This window comes from Bubalus kerabau, chromosome 6 (genome assembly GCF_029407905.1).
Source record: "Bubalus kerabau isolate K-KA32 ecotype Philippines breed swamp buffalo chromosome 6, PCC_UOA_SB_1v2, whole genome shotgun sequence".
NCBI lineage: Eukaryota > Metazoa > Chordata > Mammalia > Artiodactyla > Bovidae > Bubalus > Bubalus kerabau.
The window spans coordinates 103,331,323-103,357,285 of NC_073629.1; the positions used below are offsets into that span (position 1 = coordinate 103,331,323).

Genomic DNA, 25,963 nt, shown 5'->3' on the forward strand with positions numbered 1-25,963 from the left:
GGTCACTCCGTGAGTCAGGAAGAGCCCCTGGAGTGGGAAATAGCAACCCACTCCAGTACTCTTGCCTGGAAAATTCCATGGAGAGAGGAGCCTGGTGGGCTACAGTCCATGGGGTCACAAAGAGTCGGACATGACTGAGTGACTGAGCGTTCCACACTTCTTTATATTGGGTTGGGCAAAAGGTTCATTTGGATTTTTCTATAAGAGCTTATGGAAATATCTGAGTGAACTTTTTGACCAAGCCGATGTATTTTAGATACAAAGTTCCTTATCAGTTATGTGCTTTGCTAATATTTTTCACCATTGTGTGTGTTGTCTTCTTGATAACGTCCTTTGATACCCCAAGGTTTTCAACTTTGATAAAGTCTAATCTATTTATTTTTAATTTTGTTACTTGTACTTTTTGAGGTAATGAAGATTTACCCCTATGTTTTCTTTTAAGGATTTTATAGTTTCAGCTCTTGCATTTAGGTATTTGATTCAGTTTAAGTTTGTTTATGGTGTTTGGGTATAGGTCCAATTCATTCTTTTGCATGTGGCTATCACTTGGAAGGAAAGTTATAACCAACCTAGATAGCATATTGAAAAGCAGAGACATTACTTTGCCAACAAACGTTCATCTAGTCAAGGTTATGGTTTTTCCTGTGGTCATGTATGGATGTGAGAGTTGGACTGTGAAGAAAGCTGAGCGCCGAAGAATTGATGCTTTTGAACTGTGGTGTTGGAGAAGACTCTTGAGAGTCCCTTGGACTGCAAGGAGATCCAACCAGTCCATTCTGAAGGAGATCAGCCCTGGGATTTCTTTGGACGGAATGATGCTAAAGCTGAAACTCCAGCACTTTGGCCACCTCATGCGAAGAGTTGACTCATTGGAAAAGACTGATGCTGGGAGGGATTGGGGGCAGGAGGAGAAGGGGACGACAGAGGATGAGATGGCTGGATGGCATCACTGACTCGAGGGATGTGAGTCTGAGTGAACTCCGGGAGTTGGTGATGGACAGGGAGGCCTGGCGTGCTGCGATTCATGGGGTGGCAAAGAGTCGGATATGACTGAGCGACTGATCTGATCTGATTCAGTTGTTCCAATGGTATTTGTTGAAGATTTTTCTTTCCCTATTGAATAGTTTCAGCACCTTTGTTAAAAAACTAGTTGAGAAAAAAAACAAAAACAACAAAAAAAGGAAAAAAAAACCCAAAACTAGTTGACCATAGACACCTGAGTTACTTTCTAGACTCTCAATTCTATTCTGTTGATCTGTCTATCCTTACATCAGTACCATTAATTTTTATTGCTTTGTAGTAATTTTTAGAAATTAGGAAGAATTATTCCTCCAAATTTGTTCTTTTTCAGCATTGTTTTTGCTAATCTGTGTCCCTTGCAGTTCTCATATGAATTTTAGAATCAACTTGTCAATTTCTACTAAGAAGCCAGTTAGTATTCTGATGGGGATTGCATTGAATCTATAGATCAATTTGGGCAGTATTATTATCTTAACAATACTAAGTCTTCTAATTCATGAACATGAGATGTTTTTCCATTTATTTAGATGTGGCTTCATTTCTTTCAGTGATGTTTTATAGTTTTCAGGGTATGTTTTGCCAAATTTACTCCTATGTATTTTATTCTTTTTAGTGCTAGCATAGGTGGAATTGTTTTCTTATTTTCATTTTCAGTTTGTTCATTGCAAGTGTATAAAAGAAAACTGCTTTTTGTATATAAATCTCATGTTCTTCAACCTCACTGAACTCATTTATTAGTTCTAATAGTTTTTTTATTGGATTCCTTAGGATTTCCTGGATACATGATCATGTTATTCTCAAACAGGGACAGGTTTACTTCATTCTTTACAATTTGGATGCTGTTTATTTTTCTTGCACATCTGCTCTGCCTAGAACCTCCAGTACAGTGTTGAATAGAAGTAGGAAAAGAGATATCTTTGTCCTGTTTCTTCCTTTTCTTAGGGGGAAAGCATTCATTAAGCATGACGTGGATTTTTGTAAATACCCTCTATAAGGTTGATGAGGTTTCCGTTTACTCTTAGTTTTAGTTTCTTTTTTTAAACATGAAAGTGTGTTGGATTTTGTCAAATGCCTTTTCTGTGCCTATTAAGATGATCATGCATTCATATTATACTAATTTTTGGATGCTAAACCAACCTTGTAGACCTGGGATAAAGCCCATTTGGTTATGTTGTATAATCCTTTTTATATGTTGTTAGATTCTGTTTGCTACTATTTTCTTGAGAATTTTTGTGTCCATATTCATAAGCTATACTGGCTCACTGTTTTCTTGTGATATCTTTGTCTGCTTTGGGTATCAGGGTAATACTGGTCTTACAGAATGAATTGGGAGCTATTCTTTCTCCTATTTTTGAAGAGTTTGTGAATAGTTTGTATTTATTTTTAAAGCATTTGGTAGAATTTAGCAGCGAAGTTATCTGGGCACGGGCTTTTCTTTGTAGGTTGCTTTCTTATTACTAATTTAATCTCTTTACTTGTCCTCAGTTCAGTTCAGTTGCTTAGTCGTGTCCGACTCTTTGTGACCCCATGAATCACAGCACGCCAGGCCTCCCTGTCCATCACCAACTCCCGGAGTTCACCCAGACTCACGTCCATCGAGTCAGTGATGCCATCCAGCCATCTCATCCTCTGTCGTCCCCTTCTCCTCCTGCCCCCAATCCCCGCAAGCATCAGAGTCTTTTCCAATGGGTCAACTCTTCGCATGAGGTGGCCAAAGTACTGGAGTTTCAGCTTTAGCATCAGTCCTTCCAGTGAACACCCAGGACTGATCTCCTTCAGAATGGACTGGTTGGATCTCCTTGCAGTCCAAGGGACTCTCAAGAGTCTTCTCCAACACCACAGTTCAAAAGCATCAATTCTTCGGCGCTCAGCTTTCTTCACAGTCCAACTCTCACATCCATACACGACCACTGGAAAAACCATAACCTTGACTAGACGGACCTTTTTTGGCAAAGTAATGTCTCTGCTTTATTACTTGTCCTAAGTCTATTCAAAATGCCTATTTTTTCTTGAGTCAATTTTGGTAGTTCCTGTCTTTCTAGGAGTTTGTCTATTTAAAAAAAATTATTTATTTGTTTATGGCCTAACTGGTTCTTGATGCTGCACACACGGGCTTTCTTTAGTTGTAGTGAGTGGGGGCTACTCTCTAGTTGCGGTGCGGACTTCTCACTGCGGCAGCTTCTCTTGCTGTGAAGCACAGGCTCTAGCTGAGCAGGCTTCAGTAGGTGTGGCTCTCAGGCTTAGTTGCCCCACAACAAGTGGGATCTTCCCAGACCAGGACTGAACCCGTGTCCCCTACAGTAGAAACCTGGAATCTTAATCACTGGGCCACAAGCAAAGTTCCATTTGTCTATTTTATTGAAGGTTTCTAATTTATAGGCATGTCTTCACTGTGTTCCTCTATAATCCATTCTGTACATATTTGCTAGTGATCTTTTAAAAAATGCAAAACTGATCATGACACACCCCTACATCCAGTTCTTTTATGGCTGACCTTTGCCCTAAGGATAAAGACCCATATCCTTAATAGTGCTTATAAGGTTCAGCACAGGCTGGCCCGTGTCACCTCTCTGGGGTCATTACCCTCACAGAGCTATGTTCTCGCTTTGTTCCAGCCACAGGGAACTCTTTGCAGCTCTTGAACATACTAAATATTACAGGTGTTGTTTCCTCTGCCAGAGGTTTTCTTCTGTCAAGTTCCTGCTGCTTCTTCATGGCCCTTATTAAAATGTCACTTTTTCTGGAAAAGCTTTCCTGACTGCAACTCCTTTCTATGTATCCCCCAGATCCCCCTCCTGCTCCTATAGCATACACCACTGTATTTTAGTTTGTTTACAGGATCTGTCATCCCACAAGGGCATCTTTGTTTATATGTTGGTCCTTATCAGAGATAACGTTTTAATCCTTCCACCCTGGACCTGGAAATAGCCCTGCAATAGATCAGAAATGGAATTTTATCTGAGCAAATGCCATCTCCCCTAGCATGCATAGCCTCCCATTTATTCCAATTAATTTCTTCTTCTTAAAGTCTCTCTTAGCACTCTCTTAGCACTCAAGTCTTTTTGGAGTACACCCCTCCCCCAGCCTCCTGTATTTGTATATAATGTTATCAGCCGACACTTACTGAATACTACTTCCAAGGTTCAGTGCTGTGATCATATTCAGTCCTAACAACAGGGAGGTACCTATTACTAACTCCATTTTTCAGAGGAGAGAGCTGAGGCTCAGAGAGATTAAGTGAGTTGACCAAGGTCACACAGATAGTAAGTGATAAAACCAGGGCTTGGACATGGTCTATGTGATTCCACAAACTATGCTGTTAACCACAATGTCATGCTATGTTATGGCTTCTTTGATTTTATCGGATTCTCTGAAAAAACGTGAGAAGCAAGACATCTTGTTTTTTAAGGAGCAGTGGGAGAGAAACCTGAGGCCAGCAGTGACAGATCAGAAGAGTGGGCAAACCTGAAGCCCACACAGCAGAGGGTAGTGATGTGGGCCTAGCTTTCAGGACAGGGAGCGCCTCCCCAAACACTGAGAGACTCTGAAGAAGGCACAGGCATCCTGCTGTGATTGACTGAAGCTGGAAATGACTTCTGCCTTCTTCCTTTGGGGCCCACAAGCTGGGCAGTACCAAGCCAGGGAAGGTTGCCTACAGACAAAAGGAATATGGGTGCTCCAGACAGGCCAGACTCTGTCTGGTGCTCAGTCTGAACTGAGGCTGGGCTAGAGCCGATGCTGGGAGGGACTGGACAGAGCAGAGAATCCTAGACTGGCAGCTGTTTAGGGAGACATATTGGTAGTAGAGGCTGGAGAACAGGGAAGAGACTAGGGGAAAACTGGGCTTCTCATTATGATAGTGATGTGAGGGGGTGATTATGAAGTGAAAGTCGCTCAGTTGTGTCTGACTCTTTGCAACCCCATGGACTATACAATCCATGGAATTCTCCAGGCCAGAACACTGGAGTGGGTAGCCTTTCCCTTCTCCAGAAGATTTTCCCAATCCAGGAATCGAACCAGGGTCTCCTGCACTGCAGGCAGATTCTTTACCAACTGAGCTATCAGGGAAGCCCAATGTGGGGGCAGTGTATGTGTAAAATGAGTCTTTCAGGACATCTCCCACCATGGAGAGCTTGAAATAATGACAGTATAACAAGGGAGAGCATTTCTTTTCTTGGAAAGTCCAGTTTCTCCCTCTTTGGTTTAACTTTTCCCTGGGGTTGACCAGCAGTAAAAGGTAGACATTGGATGGAGCTTCTTAGAGCATTTATTTTTCCTGATTATGAGGCTGGGAGTAGGGCGCAGCTGAAAATGGCACATTAGTGGTGTGAGTGCTGGCTTGAATGGAGGGGTTGAAGCAGGGGTTTGAGTGGAGGGAGCAGAAGAGCGCAAACAGCTCTGGAGCAGCTGAGGCAGAAGGAAGGATGTGAGGGTAGCCCTCAGTGATGCAGGAGGCACTGGGAGAGACTGCAAGGGATGAGGACCCACCCACCCTGAGCCCACCCCATCCCTGGATCCCCATTTTTATTCCTTAAGTTAAAAACCAATTCCTTGAGGCAGCTCAGGCGACAAGGATCAGCAGTCACAGGTTGGAGAGCCGAGTGTGCTCTGGCCAGCAGAGCCAGGATCTGGTTGGACAGTTGCTCAGGCCTCCTCGGCTGTAGCGTCAATGCCAGCATATGTGAAGTTCTCAAACAGCGACATGTTCACATAGGCCTGGGGAGCAGAGAAAGCTTTAGTAGGGGGCCAGGGACTGGAGTATGCCTGCCCTGGAGGTCCTTGACTTCCATATGGTTGGGGTACTGGAAGAGACACTGATCCGTACTGGAAACTCAAGATGACCCCATGGCCAAGGGTGGTCCTCACCAGCCCAGAGCAGCAAGAATATCAGACCACAGCTGGGAAGCTAACATGAGAGACCCTTGACACAATGTTGGATAGGTGTTTTTTCATGCCCTTAGCTAATGAATTGATGGATAATGCATTCATCCATTCATTTACTTATTCTTGTACTCATAAGGCTATTTCTGCTGATTTACCCATTTTTATGGTTGCTTGACTATTCCTTCATTCTTAAACTAGTTTAATAATTTCTATAACTACTTAGCTCAGTTGGTAAAGAATCTGCCTGCAATGCAGGAGACCCCAGTTCAATTCCTGGGTCAGGAAGATCCCCTGGAGAAGGGATAAGCCACCCACTCCAGTATTCTTGGGCTTCCTTGGTGGCTCAGCTGGTAAAGAATCCACCTGCAATGTGGGAGACCTGGTTCGATCCCTGGGTTGGGAAGATCCCCTGGTGAAGGAAATGGCTACTCACTCCAGTATTCTAGCCTGGAGAATTCCATGGAATGTAGTCCTTGGGATTGCAAAGAGTCGGACATGACTGAGTAACTTCTGCTTTCATGGTTATTTGATTATTCCTTCATTCTTAAGATAGTTTAATCATTCTTATAACTAGTCATTAATTGATATTTAAGAACTCTTCTCACATTACTCATTTTCATGTACTTCTTCACTTAGATTTATTTGATAATTCATTTACTTATATTATTATTATCATTTACTTATATTAGATTCAGTTATTTAATTATGTGTTTTTTTGTCATGTGGCTTACAGGATCTTAGTTCCCAGACGAGGGATCAAACCTGTGCCTCCTGTAGTTGAATCATGGAGTCCTGACCACTGGACCACCAAGGAATTAAGGAATTCCCTTAATTAGTTTATTTGTATGATTATTATATCATTCACCCACTAATTCTATACATTCATTCATTCAGCTACTGTGTTACTCATCCATCCATTCATTTGGTGAGCTGGGACCATTCATGCATTCCACTCTGGCTCTGTGCCAGGTGAGAAGAGGTGTCCGTAAGGTAAGATAAGAAAGGACTGATGACCCCAGGAGAGGAAAGCAGGAAGTCCTGGACATGGGATCTGGGACAGGGACTTGCTGCTGAAGCTAATCAGTGGCCTTGGAAGGCTTTAGAAAGGCCCAGTGTCCAACTCAGTGAGAGCTAGAAAGGGCGCTACACCCCAGGGCCCAGTTTAGCTGTGGTGCAGCTGTTGGTGGGGACAGGGCCACGGAGACTGCTGCCTTCTGGCTCCTGTGGGCACTGTGAGGGCATGCCTGTGAGCTCAGAGAGCCCAGCTCTCCCCACACCCTGGTGCTCTCCTCACCTTCCTGGCTTCCAGCATTCGGCCCAGCTGTAGCGCAATCTGGGCAAAGGGGGGTCGCTCGTAAGGACGGTCCCGCCAGCACTGCCGCATCAGCTCGTACCTGCGGGTGGGGATCGATGAGATGAGGGTCAGGGCCTGCTGGGGTGACTGACAGGGGGCCCAGGGCTCGAGGCTGAGGGACTCACACTTCATCGTCACAGTTGCGAGGCTGTTCCATGCGGTAGCCCTGCGGCAGCTTCTCATATAGCTCGGCACACGTCATGCCGCAGTATGGGGTGCCCCCTGTGGGAGGGCGATGCTCTCTTAGCCCAGGGCCCAGGAGGAGGGTGGTGGGGGTCAGGGAAAGGTGGGGGCCCTCTGGGGAACAGGGCTCAGGGACTCACCAAGGCTCACGATCTCCCAGAGGAGGACCCCAAAAGACCAACTGAAATGAGGAGGATGCACTGAGTTACCTTCTAGGCCCTGGGGCCCAGCAGCTTAATGTCTACCTATCCCAGGTGTGCAGCCCCTCCCAGCCCCTACCTATGTCTACTTTGCAAGGGTCGGGCCTTGGCCAGGTGTGGTCTCTGCTACTGAAATTCCTTCACAGCCTCCCAGCCTCAACATAATCACAGCTAACATTTTTACTGTGCACGTGCCGTGGGCCAGGCACTCATCATTTAATGTATATGTTAATTCATCTACCCCTCACACCAACCCTATGATATAGGCACTATTATTATCCCCATTTTACAGACAGAGACACTGAGGCACTGAGAGGTTAGCTAGCTCACCAAGGTCACACACTTAGCAAGTGGCAGAGCTGGGATTCAAACTCAGGCAGTCTGGCTCCAAAGCCCTTGCTCTTAGCTGCCTCTTGTAACAGCAGCTGAGCAGATGAGAGGTGGCTGAGGCCAGGGTAGGAGTTCTAGTCGGGGGAGGCATTTCAAGGGACCTGGGGCAGAAGTAGGAAGTAGGGGAGTAGTGGTTAGAGGGGTGTTGGTGTGGTAGATAGTGAGCTGGGCAGGCCAGGCCAAAGAGCTTGGGGAAGGGCCAGGACCAGCGCTGGAGTGCTGGGCAGGCCAGGTTGAAGAGAGGGGCAGAGGTGTGCCAGGATGGCTGTCTGGAGGAGGGAGCGCAGACGCGGCTTCTGGGGGTCATGCTCTGGTTAGGTTCTCCAGTGGGGATGACCTGCCCTTCAGAGAGGAAGGTCAGAGCATTCTTTTGAGTGGTCTCTCCATTTACCCAGGCGTTATCCGCCAGCAGCCCCATACCTCTCCAAGGCATCCTCCAGTCTCTTAGTCAAACACAGCCCTAAACCATTCCTACTCCAATGCTACCCCTGAAACACCTTCCAAGATGAAGCTTCCTTCCAGCTACTTTCCCCCCCGCCTAACCCCGCCTTCCCATTAAGATGCTGGGCATGACCAAGGCATGCTTAAGACACATCCGTGTCACATCTGTGTCATACCTGGAATATACCCTAGGGGCAGCCAAGTCATGCCTTGGACAACCTGAGACATCTCTGAGGTGTGTCCAGGTCACACCTACATGCATCCTTAGGGGACCAAACCCTCCTGCCTGTCTGCACTCCCACACTCACACATCACTCTTGGTGGTGTAGACGCTGTAGTTCAGAGACTCAATGGCCATCCAGCGCACCGGGAGACGCCCCTGGGAGGGAGTGGGTTTGAGGGGTTGGGTAAGGAGAAAGGGCTGTTCAGCAGGTTTTGGGAGGCAGGGTGAGGCACGGGCCCTGAAGGGGAGGATTGAAGGAGACTTACCATAGTCTTCTTTACATAAACCTCCTCCCCCCGAGAAAGGCCAAAGTCTGCAATCTTGGAGGCCAGGTTCTCTCCGACCAGCACGTTTCGGGCAGCCAAGTCCCTGTGGATGAACTGCAGGCATGGTTAGAAGTCAGGGACGATGGACGATGATGGAGCCTGGGACTCCAGGGCCAGGGAGGGGGTCCACCTCATGGCTGGCTTCCTGGGCCCCTCTGTGCCTTTAGTAGCCCTTTACTCTTCTGCCCACCTACCCCAGGCCTCAACCTGGATCAGAGACTCGTGCCTGGGAAAAACCACAGTGGGGACTGTCATCCCTTCCTACTTGTGATCTGGGCCATGGCCAAGTTCAGGCTGTATCCTTCTCCTGGGACAACAGTTGACTTTCCCCCAGTGACCACACTGCATCTTCTCCTCTTTGAATGCTCCCTGACCCCGTCTCTCCCTGACCTCTCCCTGACCCCTGCTCCACTGATGAGAGTGGAAAGGCCCTTCTCTTGCCCAAAGCGATCTCTCCCTTGAGTTCCAGATCCTCCCCACTGGGCCCTCCACCTTCCTCAGAGACCTTGCTCTATCATCCCTCCCTCTGCCCGGGCCCCCTGCCCTCTACTTTCAAAGATACTCAATACATTAACAACTTCAAAATGCCTCCCTTAGTCTCACATCCCCTTCTCCAACTGTCCCCTCCCCCCTTTCATTCAAGCAGGGTGTCCCTGGACTTGGGCTCAGGCTTCCCGTCTGTTCCACCCTTCTCCTGGTGAGTCTCGCCCACTCCCTGGCCACCAGCACCCCTATCTCTGAAGTGACAGCTTCCAGACTGTTGTCCCTGGTCCAGGCCTCCCTCCTTGGTTCTAGGCTGACAGTTGTAAAATGCTAAGCCACACCCCCAAACACAGACCTGCTTTGGGGTCACATCCTCTCTATCCTCAATTCCATATCCAATTAGAGCCTGCTGATTTGATCTCCTGAAGCGCTTGATGGTCTCCCCTCATCCCTCTAGCCTACCTTCCCCAAAGACACACACACACACACACACACACACACCTGCTTCTCACTCAGGTACTGCATGCCATTGGCAGCATCACTGGCAAAACGCAGCAGCTGCCGGGAGCTGAGGGTGGAGGCTGTTCCGTGTTCCCGGGCAAAAGCTGGGTCAGTTTCCAGGACCCGGCTCTTGCGCAGAAAATCCAGCAGATTCCCATAGGGGGCATATTCAATGGCGATATACAAGTAACCTGGGAGGTGAGGAATACAGGGTGGTGATTTAGACTCAGACAACCTGGGATGGCAGCAGGCACCTTATGGTACTAGATAGAGAACCTGGTGCATGAAGGAGAACCAATAGTGATGTTTTGGTGTCCTGAAGTTTCCTATAAGCTACTAGAGGTCTTGGCTGATGATGCGGGTTTGGAAGAAGGGGTAGGTGATGAGTTGGGGGCTCACCTCGGTTCTCACAGGCCCCCAAGAGGTTGATGATGTTCGGATGATGCCCCAATTTGCACAGAACTTCCAATTCTCCCGCAAAGTCACGATGGTCATTTTCAGAGGCGTACTCTGTGTAAAGAATCCAATATCACTTTTGCCGGAAATAATCCTGGAGAAAGGGTGTGGGCTGTTGAGGGCTGGGGTCAGTTGCTGGTGGAAGCTAGGTGGGGCCTAGGGTTGAGGAAGAAAGGAGAGGGTCAGGGCTGGGGCAGGGGTTGCTCTCAGCGGACCTTTCAGCATCTTGATGGCGGCGTTCATCTTGAGTCCATCCTTCTTGATCATGGCCCGGATGACCTGGCCAAAGTTACCCTCTCCAATGAGATCCTCAAAGGTGATGTCCTCCCACTCCAGCACTGGGTAATTTAGGGGCTCGGGCTGAGGTTTTGGCCGCCGGGTCAGTGTCAAGGTGCCTGAGCTGAACTGCAGGATGGTCTCCTCGCCCTTCACAGGATGGGACAAGTAGGCAGACAGTCCACACAAGAGACAGGGACAGGCAGACAAAACAGTGATCAGACAAACAAACAGAGACCCAGACAGAGGGCACCCTGGTGGCCAGCCAGGCATGGACAAAGGACACATACTGAGACAGAATCATATGAGATGGAGCCACAGGAGGGCCAGTGGGTAGACCGGTATCCAGAGAGAAATGCAGAGACTGCAGGCTGGAGATCTAGTGTGTGGGCTCAGAAGGAACAAGTAGGTAAAATTGCTGGGAGCCATGGCATGAGGCAACGGAAGGTTGATACTCCTAACCCTAAAACCAAGAGGCACTGGAGTGAGCTGTGATGGGAGCAACGAGCGTCCCCTTATTCTTCCAATCCCCCAACCAGGCTGTGCTGTCACCAGGGAGGTTCTGGAGTGGATTCTGGCCTTGGGCAGTGGATCGGGGTATGTTTAGTGAGTACCCACTCCATGCTGAGCCTAGAGCAGCGGGCAGCCAGTGGAGTGGTTTTCTTCTCCATAGCAGAGAAGCAGAGATGACCCTGGTCCACCCACTTGGCAGCTCCCATAGCTCTCAAACCACCCGGGACCTGAAGACAGAAAGAACATAACAGAGAAGACCATCCATTTGCCCTAGCCAAGTAGGACCTGGGCCACCTGGGCAGGGCTGAGAGCAGGGAAAGGAAATAGCTGAGCGGGACCATGGGCACCACCAATATGAGAATACAAAGAATGGTTAAGATAGACCTGTTGGGGTGTGGGTCCCTATATGAGCTGCAGCCCAGCTTGGTGGGAGAGGTCTGAGGACACAGGTCACACGGATTCACATGAAACACAGACAACTGAAAGTGCACACCTGCACGCACACATGCATGTTCTAGTGGAGGCCACTAGGCAGGGCATCCATGAGAGGTACATGTGGACATGTGCTCGTACAGGAGAACAAGCGGAGGGACACATATGTCAGGGATACAGGTGCATGCAGACGGGGGCATTCACAGATGGGCACACGCACGCCCAGCACACGCGTTCATGCACACAGATACCCGCACATAGGCGCCTGGGGCAGGGGAATGTCTTGATATATGTTAGGATGCTACATCCATTTAAGGCTACTTTCCTGCTCCTTCCCTTCACATGCATACCCCTGACCCTCCCCCACCACAGCCAGGCTGCTTTTTGCACACACTGACCTCAGAGGGAGGCCAACGCAGCCTGGAACAAAGAAGCCGATTGAATCTCTGAAGGGAGTATTTTAGAGGCATGGTAGAGACAACAGCCTTGGACACTAGGCTTTCTATCACAAGGATCAGCCCTTGAGAGAGAAGAGGGTTTTTTTTGAAATGCCAAAACTTCTTTGTAAATACCGAGTCCAGGCACGGAGGACCAGGGCAGAGTTCGGCTCATAAGTGACAATGGTGGGGAAGATTCCAGAGGAGAGAGAGGTGGAGGAGGGTGACAAGATGGGGTGATGCGGGGGTCCCTGAAGGGGAGTTAGCACCCTCCCCCAGTCCTTACCCCCTCAGAGGGGGCCTGGTGCTCAGGTTTACAGGGAAGACAAGAAGAGTAGGGAGGCCTGTGCTTCTCGCAAGGAGTGACAGGTGAGGCTGCAAGCTCGGCTCAACTCGAGAGCAGTACAAACAGTTGGAGGAGGAGCTACAGCAATGGGTCTGAGGGCTGAAGAATATGCTGCCCTCTGCAGGGTCAGGGAAGGCCCTTGGAGTTCTTAAGTCCAAGGAGGCCCTGGGATTTGCAAAGATGGAGATTGAGATGAGGAACTCAAAGTGCAAATGCCCTTCTGGCCCAAAGGAGGTCACAGAAGGGCTGAGGACACGAGCCACAGATGCGTGCAGGAGGGCCTGGCCAGAGAGAGGTCCTCGTGGAGCCCAGGCATTCTCCATGTTCTCATCAGGCTTCCCAAGCATCCATCACCCCTCATGGGAAGGGGGAGAACCCCGAATTGACCCTGGTTCAATATGGACATAACTGAATGATTCTGAACTGGGAATACTAAATATTTCATCACTAATATACCTGGGCTCATGAGCTGAGTTCAATTCTGTAGAAATGGATAAAATTACAGATTGTACCCTTGTATGCTGTTGAATATAGTCTTACACCTAAACATCCATGCATGCACACATACACACTCACAGTGAACAAATACTTGTGTGTATACAGGGACACATATATACGCAGGGTCTGCACACATGTGCCTGGCGTCGGGTACAGGTGACTGACCGATCCTGACTGGTAGGTGAAGGTGCGTCTGCGATGCAGGCAGCTTTTGCGGATGCACGCCAAGGTGAGGAGGGCAGCCAGGATGGTGAGGCAGGTGGCAGACACAGAGCCCACCACAGCCAGGACCAGCTGTTGATCCAGGCCCTCTTCAGCTGCATGGATCTCTTGGACTGGGCCCTCAATCTGCAGCCCTGGACACCAGAAGAGGGGCAGATCACAGAGATGCCTAGGTCAGGGAACCTGGAGGCCACCACGGGGTCACACAGAGGTGGAGGTCAGAGATCCCAGGACCAGGGAGGGAGCGGGGATGTCAGGCCTAGGACCAGCAGGTTGCTGGAATGTCATGAGTTTCCCAGCACTCGGACAATGGGTCATAAGAAGGGAAGGGTCGGACTCCCCTGGTGATCCAGTGGTTAAGAATCCGCCTGCCAATGCAGGAGACAGGGCTTCGATCCCTGATTCTGGAAGATTCCACATACCTCGGGGCAACTAAGCCTGTGTGCTACAACTACTGAGCCTGCACATCAGAGCCCTCGAACCACAACTACTAAAGCCTGTGCTCCGCAACAAGAGAGAAGCCACGGCAGTAAGAAGCCTGAGCACGGCAACTAGAGAGTCATCCCCCTCACCACAACTAGAGGAAGCCTGAACACAGCAAAGACGACCCAGTGCAGCCAAAATTAAACAAATTAATTAAAAAAAAAAAGAAAGAAGAAGAGCCACATCAAAGAAAAAATGAAAGAAGGGAAGGGTCAGGGCCCTCACTGCCAGGTGTCATATCACTCGCTGGGAGGGGCCTAGGAGGCCCTGGATCCAAGGCAGAGGATCACGTGCCAGGGAGAGCACCTGAGACCAACCCCACCGCCCGGGCAGCCCCTCATCTCACCGTTGCCCAAGGTGGACTGTTCTACCACGTTGCTCCAGTCGCCAGGGCCCTGGACACTGGCCCGCACGCGGAAGAGGTAGCGCGTGCTGGCATTAAGGCCGCGGACGATGGTGCTCGTCTCCTCAGGCTTGTCCACGTCCATCCACAGCGGGTCTCCGGAGCCCCCTGCCACCTGCACCTCCACGATGTACTTGGATATAGGCCCGGCTGGAGCCTCGGGGCTCTGCCACATCAGCTGGATCTCAGAGTCTGAAAGGGCCTGAGCATGGAGGTGTCGGGGCGCTGGGGGCCCTGGGGAGATTGGGGTGGGAAGGTGGGGCTCAGATGGGACCAGGCTGTGTGACCGTGGGGTCAGACAGATCCGCTCTAGCTGTGTCCCCAGCTCTACCGACCCCAAAGTGGGAGATCCGCTGCCGACTTCTGTTTCTTCCTGGGCTGTATATTCCTCTCGCTGTGGCCTCCTTCATCAACAAGCTTCTGCTTCCCCTGACAACCCAAGTCTTCCTCGCAGTGTCCCCATGTCCCCCAGGCCCTATGTCCTCCTCACGCCCCACCCCCTCCCGTGACCTCCCTGGGCTCTCCTCTGTCCTAGTCACTCCTGGAGGCCCACATCCTCCTGGCATCCTGGATCCTCCCGTGTCCTGTCCTCCCTGCGCTCCTGTCTACCTGACATCCAGATCGTCCCTGCGCCCATTTCCATGTCCTGTGGTCTCTGCCTGTCCATCCAGGCTCCTGTAACCTCCCATGTCCTTTTGGGCCCCGTGTGTTCCCTGCATGCTCTGCCCTCCCTCGTCACGAGCCCACCACCCCCTCTGGAGCGTACCACTGGGGGGCAGAAGCACACGCGCTGCGGGCGAGGCCGGGCCCAGGAGGGTGCAGTGGTAGAGCCGCACGTCCAGCTGGTAGTAGGTGCCAGGCGTGAGTCCCGTCAGGAGGGCGGTGCGGGCCTGGGGGGACGAGACGTTCTCCCGCCGCTCCTGTCCCCGGGCCCCGTCCCACAGGCGCAGCAGGAAGCCGTCGCCCACCAGCGGCCCCGGCACGGGGGGTAAGGACCAGCTCACTCGCAACCGGTCGGGGCCCTCCACATGCCAGCCCTCCAGCCACGGCTTTAACAAGGGCTCTGGGGCCAGAGGTAGAGGTCAGAACTGTCTGGTAGGTCCTGGGGACCGGACGGGATGGTGAACCCCCAGGGATAACCTCCAGTGGCAAAGGCAGGGACCCCCGGGGCCGACAAGCTGAGACAACCCCGGAGTGCACGGGACAGTGACCCCTGGGGAACAGAAAGGGGTGACTCTGGGCCTCTCACCAGGACAGTCTGTGGTCATGAGGGTGGGAGGCCCCCAGGCCCCCTCCCCCCCTTCCCCTGGCCGGCTCAGCTGCACACGGACACTGTATCCCGTCTTTGGCCTCAGGTTCATTAACGTCACGTTCTCACTGGGGTCCACTGGGGGCAGGGTGCACAGCACACAGCATTCAGTCCCAACTCCGTCCAAAAGCCTCCGCTCTCCCTCAACCCCTCTCTTCTCCGCACACTCCCCACTCCCTTCCATCCCTCCGACCCCCTCATTGTCTGGCACCCCATCCTGCCCCTAGCTCTTGCCCCCTCACCCACGATGGTAGACCAGGCCATGGTGCTGTCCTGGGGCCTGTAGTGCAGGCGAACGGAGGCGATGGGTCCGTCCCCAGAGAAGGAGACCAGCGGGGAGACCACAAGCTGGCGGCTCTGCTTGGCCAGAAGCCTCGGGGCGGTCAGGGGCACTGGCGGCACTGCCAGGAGACTCAGGGTAAGCGTGGCCCACACGGCCCACCCAGCCCTCGGACACAGAGGCAGACTCTGCGCTCTGGGCATTAAAGAAAACTCTGGGTCTCAGGTTGGACCTGGGGACCCCCCTGGGCTGGGGGGAGACCAGGTGCAACAGATGATCAAAGTGGTCAGGGCCTAGGGAGGACAACTCGGGGCATAGGGACTCGGAAACAAGGAGATGAGGGTGTCCCAGCAGATGTTAAGTGAGGAAGTGACATGGCCAGACAGGGGTTTGGGGGAGGGCACTCCGCCATACAATGTGGGGGAGGGCAAAGAAGGCTAAAGCCCAAGGCAGTGTCACCCCGCTCTCTGCCCCTCCCCCATCATTCATCACTCTCTTAATTAAAAAAAAGTAGCAGGTGATGAAGCACCTGCTCGACCCAGATACTTCATGTTCATGGCCTCTAATTCTGACAACTACCTTCAGGCAGGGCTCATCATCCCTATCTTAAGAATGAAGAAACTGAGGCTCAGAGACATGGAACGACCTGCTTAAGGACATGCAGCCAGGGTTTAAACAAAGTCTGTCTGACCAGGCCATCTAAAATCAGCCCATCTTATCCCAAACAGCTTTTGTGCTCCTGCTTAGCTTCCTCACCCCATGGTCACTGTCTTTCCTGCCTTAGCTCTTCTGTCCAGATTATTGCATTAATGTCTCAACTGGTTCCCTGGCCTCGTCCAAACATTTCCCAGATGCATTTTCTAAGGAAAATGGATATATGTATAGATGACTGCATGCACGGATAAATGGAGGGATGGGGGAAGGGAGGAGGGTCAAGGAGGATTCAGGGGTATGGTAGAAGGGGTGGGAAAGAACAATGTTGTCAGGCAGGAACACATATGTATGGAAGAAGTGCTGGCCTGGAGGGAGAGGAAGGTCCAGTTTGGATCCTATGGAGCCCCTGGGCCTGCGGCTCACGCAGAGGATTAGGTGACCTGGACTAGGGCCCCTGAGTCGTGCACCAGGTGACTTCCCCACTGACTTCAGAACCAGACCCCCATTACACAGAGGTCTGGAACCCAGGAGAGGGGTCCAGGCTGCAGATGGTTATCTGGGAGTTGCCAGGGAACGGTTGAAATCTTAGGAATAGGTGACATTATAACTACTAATAGCAATAAATGTCAACATACATTGACCACATACCCTGCGTCAGGCACTGTGCCAAATGCTTAAACGCATCATCTAATTTAATCTTCACAGCAATCCTATCAAGGGAGTGCTGAAATCCTCATTTTACAGAGAGAGAAACAAGCTATGAGGGGCAAGGTAACTCGCTTAGACGATGGAGCTAGAATTTGTAGTGAAGATTCAAAGCCAAGTGAAGAGTGAGAAGAGGAAGGCTGGAGGTGGGACCCTGGGGTGGTAGAGGGGGCGACAGAGAAGTAGAGAGAGAATGGGAAGCAGAGTCCGACAGTGAGAAAGAGGGAGAGGGACAAGAGGTCTGGGCTCATGTCAGGGGAGGTGGTGGCGGGGTCAGGAGCACAGGGAAAGAGGACCAGGGGGTGGGAGGGGGTGTGAACGTCTGATGCTTATGGTGCTGCAGAAGGTGGGGGACACCTAGACGGGGGTGGGGGTGCTCAGCTCTCAGCAGTCCTGGGCACTGGCAGCTGCCTCCTTATTCACCAGGAAGCACTTCTGGGAAATGAAACAGGTCCACAGCCCCAGGCACTCCCCTGTTGTAGCACTGGGTGCCTGGTGGTGTGACTTGGGGCTGGAGGGAAGACAGCATCGCAGAAGTGGAGAGAAAGGCACCGTGTATCTGCGGGGCAGGGGAGATAGAAAGGAAGCATTGCCCGGGGCAAGGCTGGAGAGTGCCCCATTTCTGGGACATGGGTTCCCTTTCCAGGGGGGACTGAGCTACGCTCCAGCCTGGAGAGTGCCCAGTCCAGGCCTCAGGCTGACCACAAGCCCTCTTCTCTGCCTGGTGCTGGGCTGTGACCTTACATGCTCTTGCCCTTCCTGCTCCTATCTGAGCAGCCTTGGCTAGCGCCCACTCTGTCTGCCATCTATCCTCCATGGACCCGGGACATCACTGACCTTTGACATTGATCCTGAAGCGTCGACTATCCTGGCCACCAGACGTGGACACGCGGCATTCCCAGAGTCCACTGTCCCCAAGAGCCAAGCGGGGCACCTCAAACTCGGCTGTGGTTCTATCTGGCTCCACAATGGCCTTGGTGGACTGAGAGAGGCAGGGGAGAGGGACAGGCCTCAGAGAAAGTGTACCATGCAGCAGAGGTTTGTGTGTTTGTCCAGGTTGACGAGGGGACAGAGACTGGGAAGTGGTCCCTCAACAATCAGCCTGACCCAATTTGAGCTGTGATCAGGCCAGTGGGCAGAGCCTGCAGAAAGCCCCGAGGGGTGGAGGAGCCTGAGAGTGGGCAGAGGCCCTGGACTGCCAGAGACCCTGGGGTCATGGGGCTCACCAGGAGCACCGTGCCATCCGGCTTGCGGAGCTCCATGCTGCCCCGGACTGGGAAGGGGTTCCCTGCTGCGGCACAGTTGATCCGGGGCATTGTGTCTAAGTTGAACTCCAGTTCTGAGACCATGTCCAAGATCTGGGGGATCCGGTCTGGGGAGAGAGGGGACACTCATCCTGGAGGCCCTGTAAGGGCAGACACACGACTGCCACAGGGCCCCCTCCCTCCACCCCCCTGCCCCCCGAATCTTTCATCTTAGAGGAGGCACCACCAGCATCCCAGTCACGCAGGCCTGCAAGCCAGCAAAGTCCGGGCAACACCTCCAGGCCCTCATGCCCACCTCTACAGGCCCCCGAATCTGCCTCTTGTGCCCCCCGCCTCCTCAGACCCTCCCACACCGAGACCAGACCCCTCGCCGGCCTCACTGCCAGAAACGTGGTTTAGTCCTCTATCATTTCTGGGCCCCGTGACAGATCCTCTGGGCTCTCCTGCTCCCGCTCCCTCCCCAGCAGCTGGGGTCCTCTCTCAAACCCACACCTGAGAGCAGTTCTGATGGACCTCTTCAACCCTTCCCTGCAGGGCTATCATATTCAGCGCAAACCCTACAGCCTGTCATTCAAACGCCCCGAGAGCTGACCTCTTCTGAACACTTCCAGAGCCTCTCCTCATGCCACTGTCCTGATATTAAAGCTTGAGTCCTCAATTCCCCGGCCTTTGCCCTGCTCTCTCCCTAGCCATCTTTCTCCCATCCTTCATACCCCATCTGAGATCACACCTCTTTCCAGAAGCCCTTCCTGACTCTCTTGGCTTTGTCAGGGTCCCCTTGGGGCTCCCACCCACCATGGGCTGCTGCCCATCCCCAGGGGGAGGAGGGGCTTTGAGCCAGGGGGATGCATCTGGTGAAGCTGACCTGTTCCTCAGAGCCACCCCCCGTGCTCATACCTGACTTCTCACAGTGCATCCCATGCCACCCGGAGGGGCAGACACAGCCGCTGAAGCGGTCACAAGTACCACCATTCTGACACTGGCACTGGAGGTGGCAGTCAGCTCCAAAACGACCTGGGGCGCAGGCTGGGCACAGAGGGGGTATAGTTAGAGGGGCACAGGTCGGGGGGCAACAAGGGCACAGCTGGGGCCTGGGGAATGCCAGGCTTGGTGGAGAGGGCACTGGCCAAGTGAGCAGGGGACGGTGGAGGGCTCGGTGTGTGAAGCAGGGCCAGAAGGAAGAGTTGGGGCCAGGCTTGCAGCCGGCTGTCTGGTCAGAGACTACAGAGGGTGGGTTAGTCCGTACCTTCCTGGCACTGGCTTCCTCTCCATCCAGATCCACAAGAACAGCCATAGGGGTCTGGGAGGCAGAAGGTGAGGCCCCGGCAGCCTGATGTGCCTGGGCACTGCTCCTGGCAGCTCTGCCCAAAACGGCCTTCTCTGCAGGCTAGAAAGAGGGCATATGGGTATAGAAGCCTCTGTTGGGTCTCAGCATTCAAGACCTACTGGAACATCCTCACCCTCCAAGTCCATACTCGTGGTTTGCGAGTCCTCTCCCAGCCAGGCATCCTCTCCTGCCCAGGTCCTGGTGCCCCCTCCTCCTTACCCTGCTCACAGCGGGTCCCAGTGAATCCAGGGGGGCACACACACTCGCCGTCCTGGTCATGGCAGACACCTCCATGCAGGCAGCCTGGGCATTCCTTGGTACAGTCTTGTCCCCAGCGCCCCGCCTCACAGCCTGCAGGAATGTACTCTCAGCAGCTGACCCTCACCCACTGGACCACTGCCTCTGAGGACTGGGGCGCCCCTGGGGGCTCAGGGGGATCCACAGGAAGTATGCACAGGGGTCCCAACCTCCCATATCACCCACCACCTCTGCCCTCTGCTCCTGACCCCGCACGATGAGTCGAAAGAAGGCACTGCCCAGTGGGCTGGCTTCCAGGTATGTGGCACTGTAGATGCCGCTCGATGATGGCTGTACGTTTGGGAGCTGCAGCAAGAACTGCCCGTCCTGGGCCTCGTGCCGGTCCAGGGTGTAGAAATAGGATCCTGGGGGCATACACGGGATAGGGGCCTCAGCATCACACAAGAGCTGGGGTCCCCTCCCTCTGCCCACCTTATCCCGAGTCACATTAGTGTGGGTCAGGCAGAGTGAACAGACCGGGGGAAGGCACCAGCGAGTGTCTGGACCTGAACCAGGAATGTGGCAGGCAGCGTCTTTTCCATGCTCCACCAACCACTCAGTAAATCACCAAGCCCTGTTCAGTCCACGTCCTCCTTGTCTCCTAAAGCTGCCGGCTTCTCTCCACGCTCACTGCCACTACCCTGCTCCCAGCCTCCCACAGCCTTCCAAGCTGTCTCTCTGCCTCCAGTCCCCCTGCTTCCTGTCTGTCCTCCACTCAGGGTGATCAGTGAAATTTTCCTCAAATAGACCCCACCGTAGCTCCCCTGCTTAAGCTCTTTAATAGTTCTTTACTGCCCCAGGGACAGTATCGGACTCCTCAACACATCAGTTTCACCAGTTTGGCTACAGTGCAGCCCTTTAGCCCCACACTTCTCCACATCTTGACTTCTAGCATTCCAGAACTGCTCTATCTCTTCCAGAAACAATGTGGTATCTCACAGCTTTCTGCCTTTGCTCTTATCAATCCTCCTGGAATGCTTCTCCCCTCTTCTTTGTGCAGTTAATACCCAGGAGCCTCTCCCTCCAGGATCTGTGAACCCTAATATTAGGGTTCTCGTCCCTGCACCCCTCTCCACTTCCTCTTTGCTCAGGATGGAAGAGAGATTCTAGAGAACACAGGTCTACCTGACTCCACGTCTCTTATTAGTTCAGGGACCCTGGAGCTCAGGAGGCAAAACCTTTGGCTCAAGAGTCCAGGGACACAAGAGGCAGCCAAAGGGCTGCGGGTGTGAGAGCTGAGGCAGGAATCTTTGGGGCCATACAGAAAACTGGCTTCCTCCTCTGCAGTGGCCAGAGGAGCTGACAGGGCCAGGTGGGGGCAGGCCCGGACTGAGATCCCCAGGCCTGCCCCTGCTCCCGTCTGGACAGATCTCTGGAAGAGGCCAAATGTCCCTTGCCTGTGCTGGGGCTTTGTTACCCCTTCTTTTCAGCAGGGGGGTTTCTGCTCCCTGCCAGACCTGCTATGACAGTACTTGCTAACTTCTGGGAGCCCAACTGGGAGGGGTTAACACAGCTAACTGCGGGTGACAGGGAAGGAGGCAGCTGCCCATGAGGCCGCTGGTGCTCCAGGCACAGTAGGACATCTCACAGCCAGAGATGAGTTGGATGCAGGTGCGTCCCATGGATCTGGTGCAGGAGAAAGGATGCGCCCGGGGAGGCTGGCCAGAGCGGGCAACAGGTGTATGGAGTCACGGCTGTGTCAGGGGCCAGCACTAGGAGCTTCGAGGGCCATGGAAGTGCCGGGGTGTCAGAACTAAGGGTTTACCTGCCCACCCAGTTCAGACGCCTCCCCTCTTACCGTTGCTCTTCCAGATCACATCTGTCTGTTTCTCCTTGCGCACTCGCGCGGAAAGTACAGCTGTGTCGCCCTTGTTCACTGTGTGTGTGACCTTGTCCGGGAGCAGGTGGGCTGCGAGGCGAATGGAGGGCGGGGTCAGGGGTCAAGGGCAGCCCCTCCTCCCCTCCCCCACCCCCACCCTCACTGGCGGCCGGACTCACCCCCGGGGCTGTTGTGCACATAGAGGACGCGCGTGCGCCGCGTCCCCACGCCGCCCACGCAGGAGAAGACGCCCACCAGGTCGGAGGGCTGCGAGAAGCCGCGCACCGTCACTCTGCTCGAGCCGTTGCGGGCGATGTGCGGGGGCTGCCAGGGCCGCGGCGTGCGCACGATGCGGTCGTCCTTCTCCAGCAGCAGTGGGGGGCCCCAGGCGTCCGAGCCCCTGCCCGCCCCCGCCTCCCCGGACACGCAGGTCAGGAAGAAGCGCTGGGGCTCGGTCAGACGCAGGTCGGCCAGCAGCGTCAGGTCCACCGCCGCCCCTGGGCCGGGACACCGGGCTCCGATCTGGCAGGGTCCCGGCCCTCCCCCTGCCCCGCCCTCCACCTCTCGCCCCTCTCCTCGCAGCCTCTCCCCTCTCCTCCCCTCCCCCGCAGGCACTGCACTTCATCAGGCACGTCCATCCGCCTCCCTTCCTGTCTCTATCCCCTTCCCGGTGCACCGGCCCCTTTCCCTCGAGTCTCTTCATCCTAACAGAACAAAAACAAAAACAAAGCCCCTTCCCTAGCTTCCCCATCCCCTCCTTTCTCCAGCCAGATGGCTTCCCTTTACAGCCCAGCCTTCGGAAAGAAAGAATGATCTATGCGCCCCATCACCGTTTCCTCACTCTATTCCTGGCAGTGCCCTTTCCTGACCTGTCTCTACAGCTGCTCCGCAAAGGGGAGCCGCTCTCCCTGCCCCCCTCCACTCTGCCCCCCGCAACACCAGATTGCCGGCTAGAAGAGCGCTAAAGATCAGAAGTGTCTTGGAGGGACCCCTCCGGTTTCTCTGGTCCCCAGGTCGCTCCGGAATCTGGACCGGTTTGCAGTGCTGGGATTGAAGGCGGGAGAGGCTGCATTCTGCAGCCAGGTGGTTATGGGGCAGAAGGGAAGAGAGCTCTGGTCCCAGCAAAAGGCCAGAAGCAGGGAGGGCAGGCCCTAGGGCCCACTTGGGGCTGAAACATGCACGGACACCAGGTGGGCCTTGACCTTTGCCTTTTACAGAGCTTCCTCTGGACATACCTATCAAATGCATGAAACTGTAGAGAGCACAGAGAAGGGACAGCTAACCCAGCAGGGGGTAGATAGGGGCTGGAGCGGTGCCTCCTGGAAGATACAGCTTGAGGGTCTTAAAGCTGAGCAGGATACAGGGTGGGGATGGAGGATGAGGACAGGGAGAGGTCATTGGTGGGAAGGACCTTCTAGGCAGAGGACACGCCTTGGTGCATGCTGTTGCTTCAGTCGTGTCCGACTCTTTTGAGACCCCATGGACTGTAGCCCGCCAGGCTCCTCTGTCCTTGGAGATTCTCCAGCAAGAACACTGTCCTTGCCAAGTGGTTAGTTGGTTTAGATGCTGCTTTGCTTGTCAATGGATATTCTTTGAAAGCTTGCCACAAGTAAACGAAGCTGACTGTCTGTCCTGTGCTGAGCACCTGTTTTCCTTTGGATCCTCACACTCTGCAGAAGTTGGTGTCTTTCCAGAGGAGGGTCATAAAAATTGTTCTCCAGGCTTCCTCTAGCAAGCTCATCCCCTCTCCAGGCTTTCACCATCACTTCTGAGTCAATAACCCTGGGCAGGCCTCTTGGCTCTCCCCAGACTTGCTCCTCTCTGGATTTCCTGCCTCAGCAGACTGCAAAACCCACCTGAGATACAAACTTCCGAGACATTTCATACTGCTATCATAATGAATGTCTATCGGAGATCAGTTATATGCCACATCCTTTACTTACGTTCTCTTGTTTTATCATCCCAGCTCTCCTGGGAGGTCGGTATTATTACCCCAGTTTTATAGCTGGAAAATTAAGGCTCAGAGAAATAACTTACCCAAGGGCATACAATTAGTAACTGGCAGAGCCTGGTTGTCTGACTCTAAAGTCCACACTTTGAAGCACTATCCTGACTGCCCCAATTAGTCACAAAATAATTCTGTTTCCTCAGAACCTCTATAGACTTCATCCCCACCCTCAAGTCTGCCCTGGCTAACCCTCATCCTTGCTTCCGTGGACCATCCTGATAGCCACACTCTTCCCTCAGCTTGTCCTCCAAACTGACCCATCCAAGACCTTGTGACTCTCTGGCCTACCACCTTCCATGGCTCCCTATTGCCCCTTCAGGATGCAGAGCTTGCTGTAGAGCTCCCTTGCTGTTCCCATTGCCCCTCCTGCTGTGCTTTCCCTCCCGAATCCCTCACTCCCCTGTACTTCCATGCCTCTGAGACTTGTGTCTATTGTTCTGATTGCCCTGGAATGAAGACTACTCCTCTGAGTGAAGTCTGTCCTGATCCCTTTTCATCTCCTACCCTGAAGTAGATTAGGCTGACTCTTCAGTGCTCCTCTGTGTCTGTTCCGTGCTCACTCAGTGTCCCGGGTCTCCCACTAGACTGCAAGCCTCTCAAGGTGGCCTTTGTGTTCTAATCCTCTTTGGGCAGCACGCTGAAGGAATTGGCTACCACATATTCAGAAGCTCTTAGCAAGACCTCTTTGTAAATTACCTCATTGAAACCCAGTTACAGCCATAGGAGGTCAGCGTCATTCAATCTGTTGTACAGCTCTAGAAGCTCTCTGCCTCTTATAGCTCTTGGAATATTGTTGGTACTCGATAAATGTTTGTCGAATGAATAACTGAATTGAGTCCCACACACTGACTGTATGAGCACCCCTGAAAACTTCAGGGGGCCCAGAGACTCTGCTGCTCCCCACTGATGTTCAAATCCAACACAGTCTGTGGCTGCTTCCCTCCCCCAGTCCCTAGCTTCTGCCTGGGTTTTCCAGGCCCCGATCCCACTTTCTAGTGAATCAGGGTGTGGAGGAAAGAGATAGCAATGATGATAGGGTTTTCGGGGGCAGGGGTAGTCAAGACCCTGGGCAGGGAGGTTCAGGGGAGACTTACCAACATGAGAAGCCAGGAAGAAGATGGGGAGTAGCAAAGGGGGCTCCAGCCAGACCATACTCCGGAGGCTGACCGCGCCAGCCAGCACAAGCGGGGCCCAGGGCCACTCACTGGGTTGGTTGCTCAGCCTGTGCAGTCAGTGTGTTGGTGTTTGGGAGGAAGAGGAAATGAGTTAGCTTGGGTGGGAGGGGTGGCAGGGGAGAGGGGTGGGGAGGACTTATCCTGCTTATGGGCCTCTAGGCCCCCCTAGTCTGGCGATGGGTGTGGCCTGGAAGGTCCTGGAGTGGGGTCACTTAGGGTGGGGGAAGGGTTGTGGTAAGGACAGACCTGGGGACTGTTGGGCTGTTTCCCTTCCCCTCCTCTCCCCGTGGTCCTCAGTCCTGCCAGCGGGCAGGAGGCAGGAGACAGGAAAGGGAGGAAGTCGGTGGCTTCCTCCTATTGAGAAGGGATGGGGAGGATATTGTTCTGGGGTCTCTCCTCCCCCAGCACAAACACACGATTCCTTATGTTTGCACCCCAGGACACAGTTACATGGGTGTCCTAGAGAGCGGTTCATGTATGTAACACAAGGATCCGGAATGTATACAAAGGAACAAAACAACACCCTCAGGATAAAAGCCCTTTGATTCAATCTTGTGTTATTCTCTCAGTTTACAGGTAGCAAAACTGAGGCCTGAGCTTGCAGGACCTGAGGGCTCTCTGAGGTTAGGGTGAGGCTGGGACCTGAGCTTCTGATTTAGCCATTCCTCAGGGCTCATGCTAAGCCAACCCACAGAGTGCACAGGGGGTGAATAGCCTGCATTTGCAATCCTTGGCTTAAGCCACTAACAGAGGCTTCAGCACACAGTCTGACTGATGTCATTATCCTTGGACACTGGGGCAGCAGAAGCCCCACCCAGAGAGTGCCTGTAGCCTGACAGCAGCCTGGAGGCAGTCCTAGCCCTTGACAAAGGCTCTGAAGTCCCATGGATCTGCTGTGCCCCTCATCTCTTCCTGCCCTGGTGCCAGCTCTCCACTGGCAGTTGCCAGAGCAGAACATCATCCACGGGCATAGAATGCCCGCCAGGCTGGGGGTGGGGTCTGTCCTTGCAGGGAACAGAGGGAAGTGTGTTGGAGCCATTGGATGGCTGGGCA

The 25,963-nt window shown here is 53.1% G+C and overlaps 1 protein-coding gene across 1 annotated transcript; it reads right to left on the bottom strand.

Annotated features, from left to right (window-relative positions):
• Nucleotides 1–5,269: 5,269 nt before the first annotated feature.
• Nucleotides 5,270–24,967, bottom strand: TIE1 (tyrosine kinase with immunoglobulin like and EGF like domains 1). Its single transcript, XM_055586155.1, has 23 exons — nucleotides 24,830–24,967; nucleotides 21,907–22,224; nucleotides 21,707–21,817; nucleotides 20,118–20,273; nucleotides 19,831–19,962; nucleotides 19,531–19,671; nucleotides 19,182–19,310; nucleotides 18,246–18,391; nucleotides 17,857–18,001; nucleotides 15,623–15,781; nucleotides 15,321–15,458; nucleotides 14,838–15,134; nucleotides 14,015–14,305; nucleotides 13,129–13,319; nucleotides 10,677–10,887; nucleotides 10,405–10,515; nucleotides 10,006–10,196; nucleotides 8,962–9,075; nucleotides 8,781–8,851; nucleotides 7,582–7,622; nucleotides 7,384–7,480; nucleotides 7,199–7,298; nucleotides 5,270–5,736 (listed from the first exon to the last, which is right to left on the bottom strand). The coding sequence occupies exons 1-23, from the start codon at nucleotides 24,885–24,887 to the stop codon at nucleotides 5,665–5,667; spliced, it is 3,420 nt and encodes a 1,139-aa protein (XP_055442130.1). The 5' UTR covers nucleotides 24,888–24,967; the 3' UTR covers nucleotides 5,270–5,664.
• Nucleotides 24,968–25,963: the final 996 nt, after the last annotated feature.

What these genes read in the sequence shown, in the direction of transcription:
- TIE1 (XM_055586155.1), bottom strand. Translation starts at nt 24,887, where the DNA reads ATGGTCTGGCTGGAGCCCCCTTTGCTACTCCCCATCTTCTTCCTGGCT. An exon ending in ACAGTCCACCTTGGGCAACG is followed by an intron (nt 13,320 to 14,014) that starts GTGAGATGAGGG and finishes TCTGGTGTCCAG; the next exon opens with GGCTGCAGATTGAGGGCCCA. An exon ending in TTTATGTAAAGAAGACTATG is followed by an intron (nt 8,852 to 8,961) that starts GTAAGTCTCCTT and finishes ACTCCCTCCCAG; the next exon opens with GGGCGTCTCCCGGTGCGCTG.